The 25157-nt window shown below is 41.8% G+C and overlaps 1 protein-coding gene across 4 annotated transcripts; it reads right to left on the bottom strand.

The window, feature by feature from the left end:
- Positions 1 to 692: 692 nt before the first annotated feature.
- Positions 693 to 24544, bottom strand: tbrg1 (transforming growth factor beta regulator 1). 4 transcript variants are annotated; one of them, XM_084315010.1, is made up of 15 exons: positions 24240 to 24544; positions 23842 to 24014; positions 23569 to 23629; positions 20835 to 20917; positions 19784 to 19820; positions 19377 to 19439; positions 16411 to 16644; positions 13860 to 13930; positions 12719 to 12951; positions 11998 to 12134; positions 10935 to 11081; positions 4281 to 4378; positions 2990 to 3100; positions 2423 to 2571; positions 693 to 1018 (listed from the first exon to the last, which is right to left on the bottom strand). In XM_084315010.1, the coding sequence occupies exons 1-15, from the start codon at positions 24309 to 24311 to the stop codon at positions 930 to 932; spliced, it is 1758 nt and encodes a 585-aa protein (XP_084171136.1). In that variant the 5' UTR covers positions 24312 to 24544; the 3' UTR covers positions 693 to 929. The 4 variants fall into 4 exon arrangements, with proteins under 4 accessions (XP_084171136.1, XP_084171137.1, XP_084171138.1 ...); XM_084315011.1 differs by having other exon boundaries at positions 23569 to 23626; XM_084315012.1 differs by lacking the exon at positions 19377 to 19439.
- Positions 24545 to 25157: the final 613 nt, after the last annotated feature.

The following is a 25157-nucleotide window of genomic DNA, read 5'->3' as shown; positions in this document are numbered from 1 at the left end:
TTCAGTCAGAGTGGGGGAGGTCAGGAGGTGTAGAAGGAGGCAGAGGGCTTCAGTCAGAGTGGGGGAGGTCAGGAGGTGTAGAAGGAGGCAGAGGGCTTCAGAGTGGAGGAGGTCAGGAGGTGTAGAAGGAGGCAGAGGGGCTTCAGTCAGAGTGGGGGAGGTCAGGAGGTGTAGAAGGAGGCAGAGGGCTTCAGTCAGAGTGGGGGAGGTCAGGAGGTGTAGAAGGAGGCAGAGGGCTTCAGTCAGAGTGGAGGAGGTCAGGAGGTGTAGAAGGAGGCAGAGGGCTTCAGTCAGAGTGGGGGAGGTCAGGAGGTGTAGAAGGAGGCAGAGGGCTTCAGAGTGGAGGAGGTCAGGAGGTGTAGAAGGAGACAGAGGGCTTCAGAGTGGAGGAGGTCAGGAGGTGTAGAAGGAGGCAGAGGGCTTCAGTCAGAGTGGAGGAGGTCAGGAGGTGTAGAAGGAGACAGAGGGCTTCAGAGTGGAGGAGGTCAGGAGGTGTAGAAGGAGGCAGAGGGCTTCAGAGTGGAGGAGGTCAGGAGGTGTAGAAGGAGACAGAGGGCTTCAGAGTGGAGGAGGTCAGGAGGTGTAGAAGGAGACAGAGGGCTTCAGTCAGAGTGGGGGAGGTCAGGAGGTGTAGAAGGAGACAGAGGGCTTCAGAGTGGAGGAGGTCAGGAGGTGTAGAAGGAGGCAGATGGCTTCAGAGTGGAGGAGGTCAGGAGGTGTAGAAGGAGGCAGAGGGCTTCAGAGTGGAGGAGATCAGGAGGTGTAGAAGGAGGCAGAGGGCTTCAGAGTGGAGGAGGTCAGGAGGTGTAGAAGGAGGCAGAGGGCTTCAGAGTGGTGGAGGTCAGGAGGTGTAGAAGGAGGCAGAGGGCTTCAGAATGGAGGAGGTCAGGAGGTGTAGAAGGAGGCAAAGGGCTTCAGAGTGGTGGAGGTCAGGAGGTGTAGAAGGAGGCAGAGTGCTTCAGAGTGGGGGAGATCAGGAGGGTCTGGTGGGAGGAGCCAGGAGACTGTGGTGTTGACCCTGGGGAAAGAAGAACCAGACCGTCAACGCCTGCTTATAAGAGGGCCTGAACCAGAGAAGTTGAATCATGCTTGGGAAGCTGACGTCACATTCCAGGGGCAAGCCGCCATATGTAGAGATCACTCTGGTTGTCTGTGTGTTGACAGGTGAATTTCTGGTTTAGAAAATGGTTTGGAAGTCTATTGACGACTATTACAGCAGAAACCTTGACTCTTCCAGTCTCCAGTTTGTATGTTTTAGCTATTTCTCTATGCAATAGAAGTGATCCTACAAAGATGGCGACCGGCTTCTGTAGCAACCGCCTAACTTCCAGAGCCCCATTGAATATTGTATTCATATTAACTACCAACATGTCAGTTAGTTCCAATGCATAATTTGTAACTAGTTGAAATACATTCCAATGATTCCATAGATATTTAATAATACATTTGCACTGCACTGTTTACAACATAAATACATCATTTGACTTATATGGTGGAGTTTAATAAAAAAAAAGAAAGAACATTTGTCTGAATTGTTCTTTTATAGTATGTTGTAGTAATAATGCTGATTAAACAGTTTTATCATAACTCCTGTGTCTGAAGAAGGCTGTGCTTAAAACATATGTGCCGTTTGTTTCCCTGCTGCTGTTTTGAAGACATTAAATTCCTACACTGTATAATTGATTTACTGAATGAACAGTCATTCTATCGTAGTATCGTATTGGCCGCAATATAAGACGAACCCCCTACCTTTTTTTTTAATGATTATTTGAAGATCAAATCGTTTTTAAAAAACACAAACGTGTTAAATAAACTGTAGCCTGCTGGTATTTCCAACATCATTTAACCATCTCAAAGTGGAATTTAAATGTCATTATATTTCAACTAGACTCACACCATCTTAAATGAGAATTTCTTCTCATTGATACTTGGTTAACTTGGCCTACTTAAATGTAACCCCCTGAAACCTAATGATACTCCGGTGGATCCTCCATTAGCGGTAATGTCTTCCGGAGGCCGCAGTAAAACTAGAGATCACAACGAATCCCTGGATACCAAACATGTCCTACTAGCTCACATGGGAAGGGCTAAATATCCCTGGATACCAAACATGTCCTACTAGCTCACAGGGGAAGGGCTAAATATCGCTCAGAAGTTAAATGTTATTTGGCACCACACCTCTGTCTCTAGTCCGCAAATATAAGACGGCTGCACTTTTTCAGGTGTTCTTTTTGGCAAAAACACTTTAGATTTAGCTTTTCTCAAGATGCACCATTCTCCCAAATATCATGAAGATGAGACCAGTGTTGTCTGAGATATTGTGTCTGATAGACAAATGGATGAACAAACGGATGAAGAACAATTAATCAAAACACAATTTCATCATTTTGGGGACAACAACTAAATGTTCTATCTGACCAACCTGCCATGTTGTGTTCCGTCTTCACATTCTCATCATAGCCCAGGTGTCTCTGGTAAGCATCAAAGTTGACTGAGGCATCGTCTTCCGATAGGCTGTGAGGAACCTGTCCGTCACCAGGACGACAGACCTCAAAACGTATCCACTGGTAGCTGTGGAAAACAGGAGGAACCGATAATGTCTCAATCAATTGTGATGGACATGTAACCTAGCAGAACCTTGCTAGAACAATCTCCTGGACTAGAACATATTCAAAATACAAAGCAATTATGCATACATAAAAAAATAAAATAAAAAAAACACTGGTCTTATTAGCAGTTTAAATACTAATCATAACTGGTGGTGATCCTACCTCTCAATGATGTTCTAAAGTAAGTTCAACTAAAGGAAGTACAAATGATCAGTTATTATTTATTATATATATTTTTTTTATTATTCCAAAACGACCTAATATGACTTGGAAAGAACAGGCTACCAGAGGGTTGAAATAAATCCAATTGAATAAAAGTCATACAAATCAAATTAATATTAAAGCAATTCCTGTTAAAGTAACACACTGTTTGGACCTACTTGCTACATTTGCGTGCTCCAGGACAACTCTGTATGAGGTTCTGGATAGTGGGGTGAGAGAAGCCAAAGAAGTCTGCTCCTGATGGCACGATGGGGGCCACAGGCTTTGACCTAGAGATGGGTTGGACATAGGACATCAAATATTTAGAATTAGTCTTGGATACATACTAGGGGTGTAACGTTCTCAAAATGGAATAGAACATATTTACACTCAACACAGTGTATGGAAATGTAAAACTGTATTGACGATCCTCCTCATTATCTTCCTCTGGAAAGGTTCCCATCATCTAAACCAGTGGTTCTCAACCTAGGGGTCAGGGCCCCCAAGGGGGTTGCAAGTTGATTCTTGTGAAATAATGTCTAAAGCCTCAGTCTAAAGGATCCTCCAATCATTAATAAGCAAATGAAATAGCCTGAGAAGATTCTTTAACACATAAAGAATTCTAAATCAAATCCAATGTTGACCTCAAAATCTAAATTCATATCGAATTTGAAAATGTGTGTATCGTTACATACAGTTTGCTGTATAAAGACACCAATAACAGACGTGCACCACCCGGTTATCAGAAGCATAAGGAGTAATTACCTAATTATCTTTTCCATTAATTTCAGTATTTACTTTAATTTACAATGACTTAACAATTTGCAATGACTTTGGTTACTTTGTCCTGGACAACATCAACCGATCCTTATTCAATCCACTTAAATGAGCAATGTGACCCTGGTTTGACTGATTATAGCTGTATATCCCGTCAATCCTGTGCAGTAGGGCAGGGTGATATGGACGAAATGTATATGATAATCACAAGGATATTTTTTGTATATATAGAGTATACATCACAATATCTGTTTCCATACAAACCACATGTTAAATAATCAATTTGGTGTCCAGCACATTGAACTGCATGCTAATGTAATCAAATCAAACCAAAATGCTATGCAGTAGGGCTGCTCGATTATGGCAAAAACCATCTGATTATTTTGGTCAATATTGAGATCATGATTATTTAACACAATTACTCATTGACTTTGGAAATATCATGCAAAAAAAACATGTATTCTTAACTGGATTTCCTTGAACTTTGATAATTCAACTGAAAAACTAAAACATGACCCGACTTAAAAACATGACTTGGCTTTAAAACATGACCTGATTTAAAAACAAGACCTGGCTTAAAAACATGACCTGGCTTAAAAACATGACCTGACTCAAAGTTGATTATCTTGTTTTCATAACCATAATTGAAAATAAAATGTGATTAACTGCCCTACTGTGCAGTGAATGTGGTACCTGACAGATGCGATGGCCTTCAGTAGGTTGTAGTGGCAGGTCAGTGCAGAGGAGGCAACGATGGCATTCTGAGGGTCTTCTTCAGGCACGATTTCAAACTGAGGGGGGATTTCATAACAGTTAGTATGAATAAAGACATTTCATAAAAAAATATTTGTATATATTTTCTTTTGAACTCATTCAGAGCCAGGGATTAGCCTTAGCCGGGTCCCGTTGTAGCTATGCCACAATTTAAAGATAGCAGTGAGTCACCTTGTTTGTAGAGCTATATCTATATTCTATATAATAGCTATGGAGACAATACTATAGTCATTTGACACTGACTTTCTTCCGTCGAACATGCAAAAAAGAGAAAATGTTTGCATGCATATGTTCGCACGTTATCCCGTGGTGAATATACGGTAAGTATAGTTTAGGAGTGATCTGGGATAATTCATGAAACGCTGAGTTATAGGGCGCTACGTGTATTCTACTATAAGCGTTGGCGTTTCTTGCTACTATTTCACGCTACTATTTCCAAATCAAATGTATACAATAGGTATTATGTTTCATCATGAATGCATGAAAGGGGGGGGGGGGGGTCGTTTTTTTATGCTTTGATGGCCAGTAACGGCATTCGTGTTGAACACTACAGAAGCCGATCAGCTGGATCGATATGAAAACATTGTTGGATCAAGCTGAAATTGATGTCAGATAGTCCTTACCTCTGGTCGGGGGTATTCCAAGAAGAATATTCCAATTGTCTGATCGCGATTTCCAGTATTGGTGTCCATCTGGTCCCAGACATAATTTGGCACAATTTATGGATTGAGTGTGCCAGATGCGTTTCATGGTCGGATGAAGTGATTCACTCGGCTCCGTCTAAATATAGTGCCCGGAGACATTTGAGTGTAACACAGGGTCTGGAACAGGGTTTACTGCACTCTCGATACTGCCACCTGGCAGGATCTGGCCGGTACTGCACCCTCAGGGTCCCAGTATGCCTTTTAACACTTTGGCTGCCTAAGGTTAAATTCATGATATACCATAGATTGCCAGCGCTATTTGTCTATGGAGAAAGTCCCCTTCTTTGCAGGGCTATAACTTTTTAAATTCTATTGCTACATTGCCATTATTAGGGCCCATTCAAAGTCCTATATGTATTGTTCATTGTGTAGCAACGTTAAACTTTTTCATTCACATATTCATAGTAAAGTATGGTCTAATGTATAAGTATGTTTTCATCTCTTTCTGCAGCTTTCTCCAGAACGTGATATATAGCCCCAAATGCATTATATTGATGATGAAATACAGTTTGATGGCAATCAGCACGATATAAAAAATTCCAACTAGACGTACTTCTAGAAGTTACTACACGTCATCTGATGTTGACCGGATGGGCGAGGGGGCGTTTATAATTCCGTGGGCAGCGTTATACCAATCATCTAATGTGGGTCAAATGTTGATAATAGCAGTTAGTATCGAAGACGGTAACGTTACACGCTGAAACTCACCCCAGTCTCCGCGCGCCGTTGGGCGATCATCGTAGAGTAGAAATCTTATCATTATGGGATATATTTTTACCCGGTCCATCTCCAGCTTGTATAATGGTATATACATCCAAATCATGTTGTTTATCGAGTTATTGCCAATCGATCACTGTGTAGCGTGACGAGCCAGAGTCCCATGACCTATAGCGAGCGCCCGGAAGTACTACGGACGTCTAGCACAACCTCTATGGCACATCCTGTTTGGCGATTGCGCCGATCGGCCACCAGATGGCGCTCCTGAACCGCCAGAGAGCTCAGTGGGTCCTGCTGGTGGATCTCAGGCCAGCGGAGGGGACATATGAATCCGATCGCAGATTTTTGAAATATTGATATAAGGACGACGTAACGCGTCTTCCGGCAACTTTAGCATGGCCAGCAAAGACGTCTAAAGACGGTTCCCGGCACCCAAAGTGTTAACACTTTCAGTGCCGGCCTCCGTTTCCTATTTACCCCCTTGAATGCCCTTGAATGCTGCCACCCACTTCAATGATAGCTCTCATATTTGCGAACGCATACAAAATATCTTAAATTATGTATCTAATCTGGCCGTCGCTTATCAATGACTTATTTGCAGTCAACATTGTCGAAACTGATTGTTTTTTTTTAATCGGTTCATTTCCGTTTTATACCATTTTGAAAAACGCTCGTTTCTTGAAACTTCCAGAAGATTTCAGAAGATTCTGTGATAAACGCCCTTTACTGTAATACACAAAACACGTTGTCATTTTTCTGCCTATTTATGAATTATTTTCAAATAAACTATAGATTATCGATAGTATTTGTGTACTTATGCACGCTATAGAAGCGGGCTGAAAAATCTATTCTCTTATTTCCTGATCGCACACACACACACATGGAACACACTGATATATAGGTGAAAATAGCTCTGAATATCCCAATACTGGTAAAATAGATTCCTTACCTCAGATCAGATGTTCTCAAAGGATTATTCCAATTCCTGATCGCCATTCCAAATATCGATCGCGTTTATTGATCCAACGCTGGGTACTGTAAACACACATTCTCCGCTGTTCTGAGGCTCCACAATGAGTCCGATCGGCTCGGGTTACTTGCCTGAGAAATAAAATGTGGATTCCGGATTTTTCTTTTCTCATCCATTTTCATTGAGTCCATTCCAATGCGTGCATTACCATCCGGGAGACGATATGGGGCGGTATTTTCCCTATTCGAGTTCAGACAGATACTGGTAACGTGAGGCTAGATTGCTAATATCGCTAATAAAATCGATAATAAAAAAAATAACGATTAAAAAACTGCATATCTCGTTCCTGGCACTCAACGGTTGGCATGAAATAACGAGATATCTCGTCCGTGGCACTCAAAGTGTTAACGGCAACATACAGGTCCGTGACATTGAATCGAATATTAAAATAGAACAAAAGGAAAACGGACCAAATAACATATATATACGTGGTTGGCGTTCAACAGCTGTTGGCCAATCACTTATATAAACGCTGTTGGCGGGAATGAGTTAAGGGCTTTTAACACATCCACCGCCAAAAACGGCTTACGACGGGTTTCAAGGTCATGCGAATTCCGCCATTCCACGGCGTACGACGTTATTGAGATCATATTTAATTTTTTCGCCATGGTATTCATAATTCCCTCACACAGCCTCGGCTGAGACAGTGGGACTCGGCACAACCGTGCAACGCTTCAATACCGCCGCCTGGTGGATGATCGGGCGAGTTACAACCGGAAATGGATCTCTGGTGATCTCCGTGCATCTGGGAAATGCGTCCGGCAGGCACATATTGTTGCGGGACTCTAGACACACATCCGTGTATATGGATCGCTGCCATAACTCAATAATCGATATGATTTGGGCGTTTAGTTCGCCATACAAACCGGAAATGGATCTAGTTGATCGCGTCAAATAAGTGGGATCTTTTTCCTCCAGTCTCATCGGCGAACGGTAAGGACAGTAACGTTACTTTCAGCGTGATTGTTTATTATTATTAATGCAAACTGCTCTGATATCACCCATACTACATAAAGCATTTACTGACGATCACGGAATTATAAACGACCCCCCCCCCCCGTTCATCCGCGCATGATGAGTCATAACGTTTAGGATCGTATTCAGTTGGATTTTTTAATATAGCGTGTATCACGAATAAACTGCAATCGATAATCTATATTATGCGTTTAGGCCTATAACTAGCGTTCTAGGAATGACTGCAGAAAACGATAAAAACATTTATATTCTAGACATATTTTCGTATGAATCTATGAATGAAAATGTATAATGTTCCTACATCCTGAACGATAGATAATCGATGTTGAATGGGCCATAGTAATGTCAATTTAGCAATACAATTTAAAAAGTTATAGCCCTGCAAAGAAGGTGAACATCTCCATAGGCTTAGAGTGGTGGCAGAGAGTGGTATGAGAGGGGCAAACTGCGTGGCAGTTAATGTGTTAAGGGCTGTTTTTTTTAAGGGCTGTCAATATTAACATGTTAATTCTGGCGATTCATTTTAAAACCATAACTCATTCTGCACCAACCATGTATTATTACGCGTTTGCTCGACAACCGTTGGGCGCCAAACACGTAATAATACGTTTTTGGATTGTTTTTCCTTTTTTACAATTTTAATATCAATATTACACTCGCACACCTATAAGTTACCGCTGAAAGCCATACTGAGAGGCCAAGAGTGGAGTACCGGACAGATCCTGCTAGGTGGCAGTATCGCCCACCCTTTGAAACCCTGTTCCAGACCCTGTGTTACATTTAAACCCCTCCGGGCGCAGAATTTAGACGGAGCCAAGTAAATAGCTTCATCCGACCACTTCGAAACGCATCTAGCACACTCTATCCATAAATTGTGCCAAATTATGTCCGGGACCAGATGGACATCAATATTGGAAATCGCGATCAGACAATTGGAATATTCTTTTTGGAATAACCTTGATCAAAGGTAAGGACTATCTTGACGTCAATTCCACCTTGATCCTACAATGTTTTCATATCGATCCAGCTGATCAGCGTGTGTGGTAGGGCTGGGCGATATGACCAAAAACGTTATCGCGATAAAATTATAAAATTATTTTCATATAATTCGATATCGATAATTATCGTCGATATAATGTCTGTCAAGTTTAATTAACTTCTAATATGCTGCTGCGAATGTCTCAAGTCGAGTTGATGTCGTCATCAGTCCTCGCACGTTAGCAGTTAGCCGACAAGCGGAGTATCTCATGACAATAAATATGACACTAAAATACTCTCTTCCGCCACAATATATTGAAACGACGTCCACTCCCACACTATTATAAACGTGGCCTCAGAATTCAAAACACACACATACTCGGCACGTAAATATATAAAACAGTGCCGTGCAAGCTAGTTAACCTAGCCAGCCTGTTGCTTCTACGCGGTGTATTCCATGACAATGTGCTAAATATCACACTAAAATACTCTCTTCCGCCACAATATATTGAAACGACTACCACTGTATACCCCCACTACTATAAACGTGGCCTCAGAATTCACCACACACACATACTCGGCACGTAAATATATAAAACAACGCTGTGCAAGCTAATTAGCCTAGCAAGCCTTGTTGTTGAGTGAGTCCTACCGCTCTGGGTCTCCTTCCGGGTCGATCTCGGCCATCTCCTTCACTGATTGGTTGTTAGCTGTTGTGCGTAGCACGTCATCACGTAAGGTTGGTTGTTGTTAGTGAGTGTGTTGAGCCGAGGCTGAACGGAGCCAAGCTTGGAAAATCGATATATCGAAACTTTGCGACCACGTTTCATGTTTATTTCGAGGAAATAATTTATCGCGATAGTTATCGTTATCGTTTTATCGCCCAGCCCTAGTGTGTGGTGTTCAAAACGAATGCCGTTACTGGCGATCAAAGCATAAAAAAACGACCCTTTCATGCATTCATGTGAAACATAATGCCTATTATATACATTTGATTTGGAAATAGTAGCGTGTCCAGGCAAGAAACGCCAAAGCTTATAGCAGAATTCACATAGTGCCCTATAACTCAGCTTTTCAGGAATTAGCCTGGATCACTCCTAAACTATACAATATTCACCACGGGATAGCGCGCGAACGTATACATGAAATTTTTTTCTCTTTTTTGCATGTTTTTTTTTTGCATTAGTCACTGTGAAATGATCATAATATTGTCTCCATAGCTATAATATAGAATATAGATATAGCTCTCCAAACATAGTGACGCACAGTGAAAGTAGGCTATGGAAACCTGGCGCATTAGTTATAAGGATAAGGCTAATGGCTGGCGCCCAATGAGCTAAGTAAAAAAAGAAAAAAAAATATGTATGCAATTTAATCATAACCACCTCCCATAACTTTAAATGCAATACGCCACCGTTTACCTTCCTGATTCCTCAGACATGCGAAGGTGATCGTGCATCCAATCAACTTCACAATGGGTACTGCACTTACTCAGGCCCCCAGCATTACACCCACCAGCGCCACCTATTGGCCAAATGGTACCAAATTTGCCATGGTTACCAAATGTGTTCAGGAGATAACACATTTGTAATATAAGCCCTGCCCACAGCATGGCAGCTACAATCTAGGGCCAGCTATAGCAAAACTCAATGGAATATCAAACATCCCAAAAAGTTAAAAAAAAAGAATTCGGTTTGGTCTAGAGACGCTCTGAGTCTGAGAGTTACAGTTACAGGCCAAAACTTAACGTTTCTCATTATAGCGCCACCATCTGGACAAATGGCACCAAATTTGACACTGCACTCCCAACTAGTTATAGTTGTTAGATAAATAAATGTGCATTTATATAGTGCTTTTATCCAAAGTGTTTTACAATTTTGTTCCTCACATTCACCACTGATTCACTCACACATCGACAGCAGAGGCAACAATGCAAGATGCCAACCTGCTCATCGGGAGCACTCAAGGACACTTCGACACGCTTCCCAGTAGGAGTGGGAATTTAACCGGAAACCTTCGGATTACCAGACGACTGCTCTACCTCCTGAGCCACTGTCGCCCCAAGATAAGACCTAGATCTAGTGAGTGAGTGAGTGTGTGTGTGCACGTGTGTGTGTGTGTGTGTGTGTGTGTGTGTGTGTGTGTGGAGGGGGGGGGGGGGGGGGATACCTGCGGCCCTGTTCCCCCATCCTTGATCTGGCAGGTATAAAGACACTTTTGCTCCGGGTTCTTCATGCTGGCAAACACGCGTGTGCTGCAGAAGCCCACAGCATAGATGGCACACTGGTCATGGAACAGCATTCGGTCTGTGATGATCTGGACAGACAACAACACAAGGATAGAAGGCATTTTACTGTGCTAGCCGGGCCTAGGAACTGGCAGAAACTGGGGCTGGATATGTTATGCAGAACCATCTGGGAAGTCGTTCCCTGAAACTGTTTGGAATAGAGCGGGCACCAAAAATAAAATACTGTTGTTGCACCTAAACTAGGGTTGTGATGACGGATGATGACTTTGTGGATCGACGATGTTCGGAGCTATCACAAATTGCACAATGTCAAGAGTATTTTGGGGTAGCTTGAGCCCAACCAACGTTTAAGTCTGCACCTTTGCTTAAGTCTTGCACAAAATGTATGAATGTCTGTTTGGTAAAACCAAAGACGAGACTGTGATATGATGTTTATCAATTGATTTCCTCACTACAACTGAAGGGAATATACTTTGTTATCATTTGACAGTGTACGGTGTTGGTAACTTTCAGTACTGTACAGCTCTTGCTTTCAAGGAGAAATAGTTTTCTTCCTGTGTGCGTTATGAGCACTCTCCTAAAGCTAGAGATTAAACCCTCCAAACGTGCAGTAACTGGGCGGTGGAATCGGGGGCTCTGTAAATGAATGAGGCTCTGACTTCATGAGGCCATCAAATGTTTCTGAGAGATCTTACACCAAAATGAGCTTTCAATTCCGAGTTCAGACCTTCTGACAATGCTAGAATATGAACCTCATTTGGGTGCAAGAGCTCACGCGAACATTTTACAGCCTTGTGAATTCAAAGCACCATTCAATGTCTACGGAGCAACCCTCGGATTTCATATCCCAGCGACATGACTCTAGTGGAGGGTTCTCTCTCCAATTTCTAGCTTTCAGAGAGAGTGGTGCGTGTTCACATACTTAAAACGGGTGGCATCATCAGTAACTAGTGGCGACAGAGCCAGCGGTGGTGAGACACTGACCTCTCCCAGGCTGTAGACCGTCAGTCCTCCCAGGACGATGGGAAAGACGGGACGCCCAGATGAGTCAAGAGGGATGGGCTGCACTAGCTTGCGGGAACCGTCCGCTAGCTTCCTCTTCTTGGACATCTTCTTGGGAACTGAAAAAAAACAAACACAGTGAGTGAGTGAATAAATAAATGACAGGAGTAAAATAAAATAGTCAACTTCAATATTTCTCTTCATGAAAAAACACGAGTTGCATCACTCTGCACTTGAGGTCGAACACCAAAAAAGATTGTCCAATACAATTTTCTTTTAGTACCTCGCCCCTCTATGATCTTTATAAAAATGTTTAAATGCGCGGGTAATTAAGGATATCCGTCATATCGTCCCCCGCCTCACCCCAAAGGTCTGTTGCATTCAGAAATGTCAAATCTTTCAGATGAAAACCCCTTCCAGACAGAGTAATGAAGCTGCATTCATCCAACCCGTGTAACAACAATTATTTTATATTAACAAACACAAAATGTTTACTATAAGTCAACTGTAGTCATGTCTGCTCCCTAGCAACGCGGTAGACATGATTCCACTGAGACTGCTCATTACAGGAACAGACCCAATGTTCCCTTGCAGGGAAAATATGTGGTTTCATCAGGCAGGTATACAGTAGGATCTATTCCAATATGCCCACGTCCGTCTAATAGTAAAGAAATTAAGAAAATCAAGTTAATGTGACCCTCACCCTCCTCCTTTCCGTTTTCTCTGCCTCGTTCCCTCCGCTCTTTCTTGGGCTTTTTAAGGAGACCCTCTTCTCCTGTTGACATTCCTGGGCCCAGGTTATGCGCCCCTGGCAGTCCTGATGGTCCTGTAGGCCCTGCACTGAACGCTGTAGACGTATGAGAACTGGTACTGGGGACGGGCAACAGCTCCCCTTCTGACAAAGACTGGTACTGCAACAATGACTTCAGCAAGAACCTGGAAATTATCATTAGTCCCAATATAAAATTTTAAAGTATCGGCTAAAGAGCTGTGATGTTTAGGCTTGGTGTGTGGCTAGATCCAGTACAGCATGCAGTATAACCTTGTTAATCTGATTCCCAAAGTAATGAAATACAAATTCGAAGCAAGTTTGGCATCTAATCAGAGTACAAATGTAACAGTAAAGTGCAATAGTAATATACAATGTACAGGTGATTACTCTGGGTATAAAATATATAAATGAGTACTACTGGGTGTAGTGCTAATCAGATAATAATAATAATAATAATAATAATAATAATAATAATAATAATAATAATAATAATAATAATAATAATAATAATAATAATAATAATAATAATAATAATAATAATAATAATAAATTACATTTATATAGCGCTTTTCTCAGACTCAAAGCACTCCCCACAATGTAGGGTGGAAATAGCCTCCTTCACCACCACCAGATGTATGTACAGAGTTGTAATATTAAATATGTACAGTGATACAGGTATAAAGACAGTATGGTAGTAGTCATACTGGCCGGCAGCGGAACTATTTATTAACTATATTAATAAATATACATGACCAGGGCGACAGTGGCTCAGGAGGTAGAACAGTTGTCTGGCAATCCGGAGGTTCCCAGTTCGATTCCCACTCCTCCCGGGCAGCGTGTCGATGTGTCCTTGAGCAAGACACTTAACCCCTAATTGCTCCCGATGAGCAGGTTGGCACCTTGCATGGTTGCCTCCGCCGTCGGTGTATGAATGTGTGAGTGAATGGGTCAAATGTGAGTAACAAATTGTAAAGCGATTTGGATAAAAGCGCTATATAAAAAAGTAGCCATTTGCCATTTGCCATGACCACCCGTCGTTCAAAAACACCCAAACAGTTTGAAATGGGCTGACCTCCGCTCCTCCTTCGCTCGGACAAACTTCTGCTCCAGGTGGGCCACTTCGTCGCAGAGGGCTGCGTTCTCCTGTGGGGTAAAGGGCAAGGCCCAATTAGACTTCCGCGTATGTTCTTTATCCGCTGTGGTTTGTAGGGGGTACAGGCATTTATACTGTAGTTCCACACAACCTTTTTGCTAATCTCAAGAGCAAGGTGAATGCAGAAATGCGCAGCTCAAGGCGAGTGGGCCAATCACAGGGTTTGTTGTGCTGCGTTGCCACAGTTATGTTTCAGGAGAGGTGTGTGTATAGAGTCCAGTGGTAGGATCCTTGGCCCACAGTGGAACCGGAGAAATGTTCACATACGAGTATCAATTAGACTTAAATGATCATTGGTGTCTTGATACTATAGGCTCCTTTCAGCCTTGTGCTTACAATATTCCATAACACTAGGGTCACGATTAATCAACTGAATCGAATTCAGATTCAGAGTTTTATTTGCCACATGGAAGTAATATAAATCATAGTTTTCATACAAAAACATAAATCCAGTTCTATCATGGGTAAAAGGAGCGTACAACCTAATTTACACAAAATAATAATTCGTACAACATACAAAGAAACAAACAATTCACAGATTAAATAAAAAAAAAAAGGAAAAAAAAAAATATCTCACTATTCAGATTCATATTTGATAATGACGAAATATTTTATTTTTATAATTATTTTTGAATTAATAAATCGATTATAGACATTTTTATTGAAAATTACTGCATCAGAAATACAAAAGAAGAAGAATTTCGATCAGAAGCACCATAGTTGTTTGATATCAGTGTGCATTCATAGGGAAAATAAAACTCAAGTAAGCTTAAACTAAATTGTTCAATTGGTTTTTTCTTTATGAAAAGGTATCATTTAAATTCACAGATAAATAAATAAAATAATTGTTGGATGAATCAATTACTTAAATAATTTGATTTTATTACGGTTCCCCATTAGCTGGTGCCATGGCAACCAGCTAGTCTTCCTGGGGGTGTGAATATTTTAGGCAACCAACTTGTGTTCAGCGTTTCTCTGATTGGCCACTACGCCCATGTGACCGCGGCAGCGCGAGAGAGCTGCAGTGCGGAAATAGACTGCATTCTATTGCCGTTCTCTGCGACAAACTCTAACCTTAACCAACTCCGAAACAGCGCCTAAACTTAACCCTTCTAACCTTAACCAACTCCGAAACAATGCCTAACCTTAACCCTAACCAACTCCGAAACAATGCCTAAACTTAACCATAACCTTAACCAACTCCGAAAGAATATTGCCATGCTCTAAGACAAACTCTAACCTTAACCAACTCCGAAACAGCGCCTAAACTTAACCCTTCTAACCTTAACCAACTCCGAAACAATGCCTAACCTTAACCTTAACCAACTCCGAAACAATGCCTAAACTTAACATGCCTAAACTTAACCGGCGAAAGAATGCATGTTAAAAAAAAATTGAAGGGAATCGAACTTGTCACCAACGCACCGCAGGATCCATAGCAAGGCGGCGAACTAGACGCAAGTTGGTTGCCTTTAAAATTCACGCTTCCTGGGGTCCACACAAAAAAAACATACAAAAACAATTATTGCAAAACTGATTTTTTTTTTTTATTATTATTATTTTTTAGCATTTTTACAGCTTTTATTGGCCACGCAGGACCGACAGAGGAGAGGGCGAACGGGAGGAGAGGTGGGGAGGACATGCAACAAATAACGACAGGAGCTGGGATCGAACCCGGGTCGGCCACGAGGGCGCCCCGCAAAACAGAATTATTAAAAGTCAGTACTCAACATACACAATACACAATGAAACTAACAATAAGATGGCTAAAATTACATGCAAGCAAAGAAACAGAAAACAAAACAAAACAAAATACTAAATAGTGTTAAATACAATTTAAGATTGTTTTTCAAATTGAATCTTTTTAAGAATTGCTTTTAGAATGCTCATCAATGTTACTAAAACATCAATTTCACCATACCTTTAAAAAGAAAAAAGAAAAACACACAAAGTAATCAGAAGAAGTTTTGGATAACATGGCTGCAGCTACACTCATGCATGACATATATTAATTTCCTTCCGGATTATGGCTCCTTTGAGTTTCTTTTTTAAACTGTCCTTGTTTTCCGTCCATATAATATGTAATGGGATCCTATTCCAGTATGTTATGGCTCTATACATTGCAGTTTTCTTTAGAGCGTTGGTTCTAGGCAGAGGTAGGGTGAAGCGACTACTTGAAGCATGTCTGGGATTATGGTCATGTCTATCATTGGTGGATAAAAGCATAGAATACAATTGAGTGGGTTTACCCAAGGTACAAATGTTCTTTAAAAACCTAATCAAACTGCATGCTAGTCTCTCGTCCACCCTCATCCACGACAGTCTAGCATGCATTCCCTCCACACTATTCCTTATAGAGCAGTGAAGAGTGAGTCGGGCAGCTCTATTTTGAGTAGAAATAATGAGTAGCAGTTCTACATGATACCATAAAGAAACGTTCTAAAGACAAATGTTGGACAAATATACTCACAAATATCATGGCGCGGGCAGCTTTGCGCAGCCTGAGGTACTTGAGTCTGTACTTGTGGTTCTGGTTCTTGCGCGACCCTCTCCTGATCCTGGGCTTGTGCTCAGAGGAACTGGTGGGGGACGGGAAGGCGGGCAGCGAGGCGGCTGAGCCCGAGCTGGAGAAGGTCTGAGGAGGGGAGCTGAGGAAGGCCTGGCTGCTGAAGGCCTGCAGGGCCTGCTGCCGCTCTTCATCCGTCTAACCGGTGGAAAGTAGAAAGTGCACCGACACACACGACACTGAGATCTGTCCATCAACAACAGCGGCGCCTGGGACTTCAGAGCGGTGCGTGAAAACCCACAGACTAAAGGTGTGAATGATGAAATAATAACTGATGCAAACAAAATTCACATGTGGCATAACAAATAATAATAAAGCGGGTGCAAAAATTCACAAGAATAAGTATATAAAATATATATATATTTTTTGTATATAGTACTCATTCCTTTAATTCTTAAGCTTAGCATTGTATTGTATTCTTATAACTTTTTATCATGTCTATTTTATTATCTATTCTATTTTATTATTTGTATTTTTGCACAATCTAGGCGGGCATGGCCACCTTCATTTCACTACATGTCTTGTGTATGTATGTGACAAATAAATCTCTTGAATCAAGATGAGGATTCCTTTATTATTGCTGCCACACCAGAAACAGAAAAAAAGATCCGTATCACGTTATAGCGTGATAACTTCATGTTTTAACATAAAAGTTTCACGTTATAACGTGATAACGTCTTATTTTAACATAAAACGTTTCACGTTATAACGTGATAACTTCTTGTTTTAACATAAAACGTTTCACGTTATAACCAGGGGCGGAGCTAGGGGGTGGCTACTTGGGCTCAAGCCCCGAATGTTTTCTGAAAAGCCCCGAATCTATTTAAAAAAAATAAAAAATAAATTTTTTTTTTTTTTGACAATTCATCATTGTTACATGAAAATATGTTTGCACCAGATTTAGCAGAAGCTAATTTCCATCTGTGGTCTATCCAGCTGCTAACTGTATTTGAGTGAGTTAAGTCTTGGTGTCATGGTAGACTCAGACCTAAGCTTTAAATCACAATCAACAAGTTGACAAAAACTGAATTCTTCCACCTTAGAAACATAGCTAAAGTACGGCCATTTATAAATCAAAAGGACGCTGAAAACCAGATCCATGCCTTTATTTCAAGCCAACTCGACTACTGTAATGCACTCCTTACCGGCCTCCCGAAGAAATACGATGATAACTATTTTATTGCAATGCACTATTGCATTATTTTATTCTATTTTACTAACTATTTTATTGCACTGCACTATTTTACTTTGTATCAGTGAATCATAGACGCCTGGCCATAAGAGCATTCGGAGCATCTCTGCTCTCCCACTATTGAACTTGGGGGAGCAAAGGTATGCTCTTGCTCCACCACTTTTTGATCATATGAAAAATATGATATACCCCCCCCGAATATATAAATCTAACCATAACTACTGAGTTAACTGAGTTTTATAGTGAAAAGAGCAGCTTTATTGGTCAAGATTGAAGGCTCTATATTGCAGGAAATTGCACGTACAGGTTAATTAAATTCAAAAGAAATCTGCAGTGCCTGACCCCCTCCAAACCACCCCTTGCCTGCAAAAAAAAAAAAAAAAAAAAAAAAAAAAGGATAAAAAAATAAAAAAAAATAAAAAAAAAGACAAAAAAGGCGGGCACCTATCTGGGCTAAGCCCCGGATCTCCTATAATCCTAAATCCGCCCCTGGTTATAACGTGAAAATCATGTTTGAATAAGGAAACGATGTGCGCCGTCTGCATGATTTATTTTCGTAGCCGTAGTTTGCGAAGACCCTCTCTGATTGGTTTAGCTCCGACGGGCTCTGGGATAGAAATGTACTTGTACACACACGATTGTTCACACATTACATATATTCTCCTAGAATACATATTTATGGACCACCAGCCCTGATTCCAAACTCTAAGCATAACCCACTTCGAAAGAGGGCCAAAGCATAACCACTTCGAAGCAGAGAATAGTCAGTGTAATGTTCTGGGGTTTTGTGTGTCACTGTTAGCTGGGGGTGTGTTTCCCCCCGGGAGAGATAGGAGGTGGCACCGGAAGTTATGTGGTTGTGGTCGAATATACGTGGAAGCAGGTAGCTGTGTGTACATCACGAGCGAAGTATTGACATGTATGTAATGATATCACTGGAATTAAACAAGCCAAAAGAAGCATAAACCCCTCCTCATTCTTCCTAACAATAAGGGGGGTATGACAGAACGCTACAATATAGATGTAATGTGCCGCACATTATTATGTGCGTCGGACATTTCTATCCCGAGCCAGATTCATTCTTCCTTCTGTACAGCCCCATGCATTTTAACACCCTTCTAGTGTACGCATAGTCATCACAATATCATCCACCGTGATCAATAATAGCATAATCTCGCCATGTCTCAACCCAAGCATGAAGTAGAATTTAATCAAATCATGTACACGAGCCATAATTCCTAAATGTTCCGGTCTCGCAGACGGCGCACAGTTTCCTTATTCAAACATGATTTTCACGTTATAACGTGAAACGTTTTATGTTAAAACAAGAAGTTATCACGTTATAACGTGAAACGTTTATGTTAAAACAAGAAGTTATCACGTTATAACGTGAAACTTTTATGTTAAAACAAGAAGTTATCACGTTATAACGTGAAACTTTTATGTTAAAACAAGAAGTTATCACGTTATAACGTGAAACCTTTATGTTATAACGTGATACGGATATATATTTTTTTTCTGGTGTGGCAGCAATACGCTTCCGTACTTTATAACTTGATGTGAACGATAGATAGATACATTTCTATTTGAAAACCAGAGTTCAATCTCTTGAACTCAGATCTGCACAAGACTCTGAGGAGGACCTCTTGTCTCAGGATCCGCTGAGATGAGAACTCACCAACAAGGCAAAGACTCCATTTCTGTTCTCAATCCGCTTGAATCTCCTGCTGCCTTTCTGTGTCTGGAAGACAGCGGTGGGAAAACCCTGACTACAGTTCCAAAGGACTGAGCTGTCGCCTGGCTGTACTAAAAACTATACACGTGGTGAATGGGTTCAAGCAACATGTGGGTCAAGTTATCCTTTATTCTGACTGCGATGTGTTTATAATGTCTACCTCTTTTACCAAAAAGGGGGGGGGGGGGGGGGGGGGCAAAATGACTAAATAAGAATAACTTTGAAACAAGAAAAATGGAAGAAGCATGAATTAACTCAAATAACAAAAACAACAAAAAAGCTAAATGGAAGTGTAATTTTCTGTATTGAACACCGCTGACAGACCGCTGTGTCACAGTCTCTCCTCTTACCTCACGGTACATAACGGCTTCCAGGCTTGACTTTGCACTGCGCAGGACAGAACACAGGTAGGCATGTTAACATGGGGAGAGACAACAGACTTGTTACACTTCAAAACAAGTATACAAAACACAAAATGGACCAAAAGTGGTAGAATAATAAGCTGAAGCTGAATTGACCAATTCTGGTTTCTTGGACTATGGGTGGGGACTTGATATAGCCTAGGTGAGACTATTGTTTGGGGGTTATTACCACAAGAGTAGTAATATTGTATTCATGTGGCTGAGTCATAGGACGAGACACAATTTCTTAAAAAATAAAATAGCCCTGGTGTAATGTTCATGGTTTTAGGATTAGGATCACCACACACATGAGTGCATGCTTACCAACTGTCCGTCTGCAACACTACTATCACCGACATCTAAGAAGGGAGATCCCCCCTTGAACGGCCCTTCTAAGGTTTCTCTCCTCCACATTGCCTGTGGAGCTTTTTTCCCTATTGTTAGGTTTTAGTGAGTTTTTCCTTACCTTCGCGTGGGGTATGTCTGGGAGTGCTTGCATTCTTTCATTTATTTGCATTCATCTAAAAAATGTTTGGACCCTATGGTGTTCTTGTTCTGTTCTTGACTTATTGTTATGTTGTCTTCTTGACTTGTTTAAAGAAGACCTGTACGGCCCATGGGGACATTAACGTGTGTTGTCGGGCCCTATAAATAAATTTGATTTGATTTGATTTGATTTCAAACTATTGCCTCCTTCCAAGATCTGTGGCTATCGCAACCTCTTCAAACGTTGGTATTTTGTCTAGAATAAAGATCTCTCTCCATAATGACTGGAGTTTTGATCATTTGAAGGCTATCTTTAAAAATGCTAGCTAATTTCCTGTTAGCATCAGCAACCAAGTTAGCGACCGAGACTTCCACCCCTTTGACGTTATCAGTGATGTTTTTTACAGAATTACCAAATTACTAAAAGATTGGTAATGTTACATGTACATCAAATATCTTATTACTTTTCAACCCCTACTAGTTGGGATACTATATGTGAAGTTGATTGCATTACTTGGATTGGACAAGTCCCCTATCAATGATCCTCTGTTTGATCTCCTTTATGTGCATGGGGCGTCCAGCTTCCTCCAAGACTATCTGAAAGAAAAGAGGACAAACAGCTCACTGGCTGATCCAGCCTTCGTAGGGCTACTGCTATAATGGAATAATAGTGTGATCACAACAATCGCTATTATTGTGTATGATCGGAGTCAATGTTTTATTTTCCCATTCAGAATTTGTCCTCTTCCATATTAAGTTTAAAATAAAAGCAAATATCCCACAAAGTCACCCACTAGGTCATTACTTAGATTGAGATCAAGCTGCATGTTAAATAGCCTAAGTTCAGTCAGGAAATCTGCTCTGCTCTCAAGAAGCGCTCAGTACAAAATAAATCCATGCAAACCTGCAACATATTTGGCAAGACACTTAACCCCTAATTGCTCCTGATGTGCAGGTTGGCACCTTGCATGGTTGCCTCCGCCGTCGGTGTGTGAATGTGTGAGTGAATGGGTAAAATGTGAGGAACAAAAATTGTAAAGCGCTTTGGATAGAAGCGCTATATAAATGTACCATTTACCATGGCATGTAGAGAGCATAATAGATGATAAAGTAGATTGATACAGGTGGAGGCTGGTGTGGAGGTTGGAGTTTTAACAAACACCATTGTGCAGCAGTGCAGCCTGGTATGGAAGCAGCGACTGTGCAGAGTGCCATCTTTAATCTTTCAAAATGTTCAGTTGCTATTGCTATCAGCTCTATCTTACATTTTTCTAAATGTTCAGAATTTGCTATTGCATGCACTCATCTGTGTTTCACTACACACATAAGTGCATGCTTACCAACTGTCCGTCTGCAACACTACTATCACCGACATCTAAGAAGGGAGATCCCCCCTTGAATTGGCCCTTCTAAGGTTTCTCTCCTCCACATTGCCTGTGGTGCATTTTTTCCTATTGCTAGGTTTTAGTGAGTTGTTCCTTACCTTCGCGTGGGGTATGTCTGGGAGTGTTTGCATTGCATTAATTTATTTTGCATTTATTTTAAATTTGTTGGACCTTATGGTGTTCTTGACTTATTGTGATGTTTCTTCTTGACTTGTTTAAAGAAGATGTGTCCGGCCCATGGGGACATTAACGTGTTGTCGGGCCTTACAAATAAATTTGATTTGATTTGATGCACTGAGTAGTAGGAGACAGAACAGCTGATCAGACCAATTGGCACATGAATTCTGAATGAACTAACGCTAAGCTACATCCTCTGTACGCCTCTATCCCTTCTACAACGGCGCTCAGGTTCCGGGTTCCTCTGATCCTCCCTTCCTGCCGCGCCGCGCTCCCTCAGCCTCCACGCTCCCTCAGCTAATCATTCAAAAAATATACCGTTAACTGGAATATGTTGTTTCTTTACACATATGTTGGATTATGTTAACTGGAATATGTTGTTTCTTTACACATATGTTGGATTATGTAATTGGTTTGTCATGACAAACCAATAAAAATCGCGAATTAACCGGTGGCCACAACAACACACAGTACTGGTGGTGGTGGAGGACCGGGGGGCTCCGCGTCTCGGGGCGGCAGGGGGAGAGGAGGCAGCCGGGGAGGCGGCAGGGGAGGTCGAGGGGGAAGACGGACGCCTGTCTGCAAGAAAGTGGTCTACGACGACCACGAGAGTGAAGAGGAGGAGGACGACGCGGTCAGCTTGCGATCAGAGGAGGTGCCTCTTCACTCTCGTGGTCGTCGTAGACCACTTTCTTGCAGACAGGCGTCCGTCTTCCCCCTCGACCTCCCCTGCCGCCTCCTCTCCCCCTGCCGCCCCGAGACGTGGAGCCCCCCGGTCCTCCACCACCACCAGTACTGTGTGTTGTTGAAGCTGAGGGAGCGCAGCGCGGCAGGAAGGGGGCGGGCTAGCGTAGGGTCACGTGGGCGTCGTGGCCAATCAGAGGAACCCGGAACCTGAGCGCCGTTGTAGAAGGGATAGAGGCCCTCTGTACAGGAGAGGTCATAGAGAGGCTAGATGCTGTTTCAATGTGTGCACGAACCCTGTGAAGTTTACCAATGCTTGTTTCCCTTGCTTCAACATCTTCATTGCAATGTAGCACAGTGAGCAACATACGACTTCATCAATCTGGGCAAACTTTGGATTTAAGCCAAAGCCATTTTCCACCCATTTTATTTTCAAGAAACAAAATAGTGTGAAGTGATAGGAGAATTTGAACTGCTGGAGGACCGTGGTATTGTGTTAGAATTACCTGAATGTAAATGGACTGCATTTAATGTATATAGTGCTTTTATCCAAAGCGCTTTACAACGTATGCCTCACATTCACACATCGACGGCAGAGGCAATCATGCAAGGTTCCAACCTGCTCATCAGGAGCAGTTAGGGGTTAATTGCCAGACGACTGCTCTACCTCCCGAGACACTGTCGCCCCATGTTGTGGATTAAAACATTTTGGTTTTGTGACCCTGTTTGCTTTCTGGTTCGCTTGAAACCCAAGTAAGTAAGTGAATAGCTTTGCATCGACTACACTACTGACAAGTATTTCATACAACTCAATGTGCAAAAATCCAAACTATCTCTGTAATTGTTAAGTGCAATTTAATTTGTGAGACAAAAATTGTCATTAGAACATTTCTGTATCGCAGCAGCCATATTCCTCTGTTCTATTGTCCTTCGTGGCAGTGACTGACCGTAAAACATATTTAACGTCACTTTGTGTTGTGAAGTAATGTGAAGGTAGGTTACCTGTGCAGCATCGAGCCATGTGAGGTTTGGCTTATCTGCAATATCATTGGGTGGTTCACTGCTGTTAGGAAAAGAAGATATATAAATATATACATGTATCATGTCTCTAGTATACATTGTAGTGAGATAGACACATCATCTGCTTCTATTCATATGGGATGTTAACTAACTTTTTTCTATCCAAGTCACCCTGTAGGCCTATACAGAAACAGAATGGACAAACTCGATAACCATCATGGGGTACTACTTAGGTCTTAGGGTGTTTTCGTCTACCTTTCTAGAGCTTCAGAGGTCCCTGACAAGGTGGCAATGCTGTCCAATGCAGGAAAGAGCGAGTAGTTCCCCTGTCCATCTGGCTCCATCTCGGATTCAAAATTGGGCAGACTGTTCAGTGAGTCCATAGGAGACAGAGAGGACCCTCTGCTCTGGGTACCACTTGTGGATGGCTGAAACACACAACACATGCATACGATCCAGTCCCCTTATTCGCTCTTTCGGGCAACATTATCGATTTAGCTGTGTGTGGTGTATTTAACATTAATCAACACATATGTACAATTGTGTTTCACACGTGCAATATTGCAGAAAAATGATATTTTAAATGTCATTACCTTTCACTCTCTATCTATCTACATCCCACCCAGACACACAAACTCTAAAGGCTAACTTACCCCAGCTCTGTCAATTCGTGTTCGGGGTTGCTCTTTTCCATGTATCATCGGCGAGCCTTCATTCGTGTCCATTGGACTGTTTACATATGATCCACAAGGAGATGCTACCGTTAGCTTAGCTTACTAGATAACGTTAGTTAAGTCTGTCTCAAAAGCATGCTTCCGTTGTGTAGGTGCAATTTGTAGTTGTTGTCTCGACACAATCGAATTGATGCTTCGCTGCTTCAGTAACCTACAAAAGAATGTTGGTGAGCGTTTAATCGAGACAAATAAATACACGAATGAGCTCCTGATCAGCTCTAGTAAGAAAAGAATACGACCAATACCGGAACTGTTGACACGTAGGTGTGAGCGACCGGAGACATTACAGTAGCGAACATTATGGACATCCCTTTCCGTCTAGAGGCGTGATTATTTTCAGTAGCCTATGTTTGCGAAGACGCTCTCTGATTGGCTAGCCGCGTACAGCGAAGACCCTCTCTGATTGGTTTAGCGCCGAAGGGTCTGTTCCGCATATTCAACAACAATTGATAACCTTAACCCTGAATGAATGAATGAATGAATGACTTCATTTGACAATATAAAAAATAAACATGTGACAGAAGAGCACAGTCGGGATATACTGCCAAGGATGAAACACAAAAAAGCTCAGAGCTTATTTCCATTGTGGTCCTTGTAGGGGGGTGGGGGAATGTGATGCTTAAAACATGCATCATACAAAACGTGACATCACAACACATCACATATACCATTTAACATTTATATACATGCAGACTCACACAACATGCAAGGGTGCCTTAAGCTAAGTGTCTAGGTATAGTCCCTTTTGAGCCATGTCTTCAGGCTGGACTTGAATCTAACGGCACTGTCTATGGTTTTCAGTTCACTGGGCAGACTATTCCAATAGACAGCTGCTGA

This window comes from Notolepis coatsorum, assembly GCF_963971535.1.
Source record: "Notolepis coatsorum genome assembly, chromosome: 1".
Lineage (NCBI taxonomy): Eukaryota > Metazoa > Chordata > Actinopteri > Aulopiformes > Paralepididae > Notolepis > Notolepis coatsorum.
This window is presented reverse-complemented; position numbering and strand designations above follow the sequence as displayed.

Coding starts and splice junctions, on each gene's coding strand:
- tbrg1 (XM_084315010.1), bottom strand. CDS start 24,311: ATGGACACGAATGAAGGCTCGCCGATGATACATGGAAAAGAGCAACCC. Junction 24,015..24,239: donor CACGAATTGACAGAGCTGGG/GTAAGTTAGCCT, acceptor TGTGTGTTTCAG/CCATCCACAAGTGGTACCCA. Junction 23,630..23,841: donor ACCTCTGAAGCTCTAGAAAG/GTAGACGAAAAC, acceptor TTTTCCTAACAG/CAGTGAACCACCCAATGATA.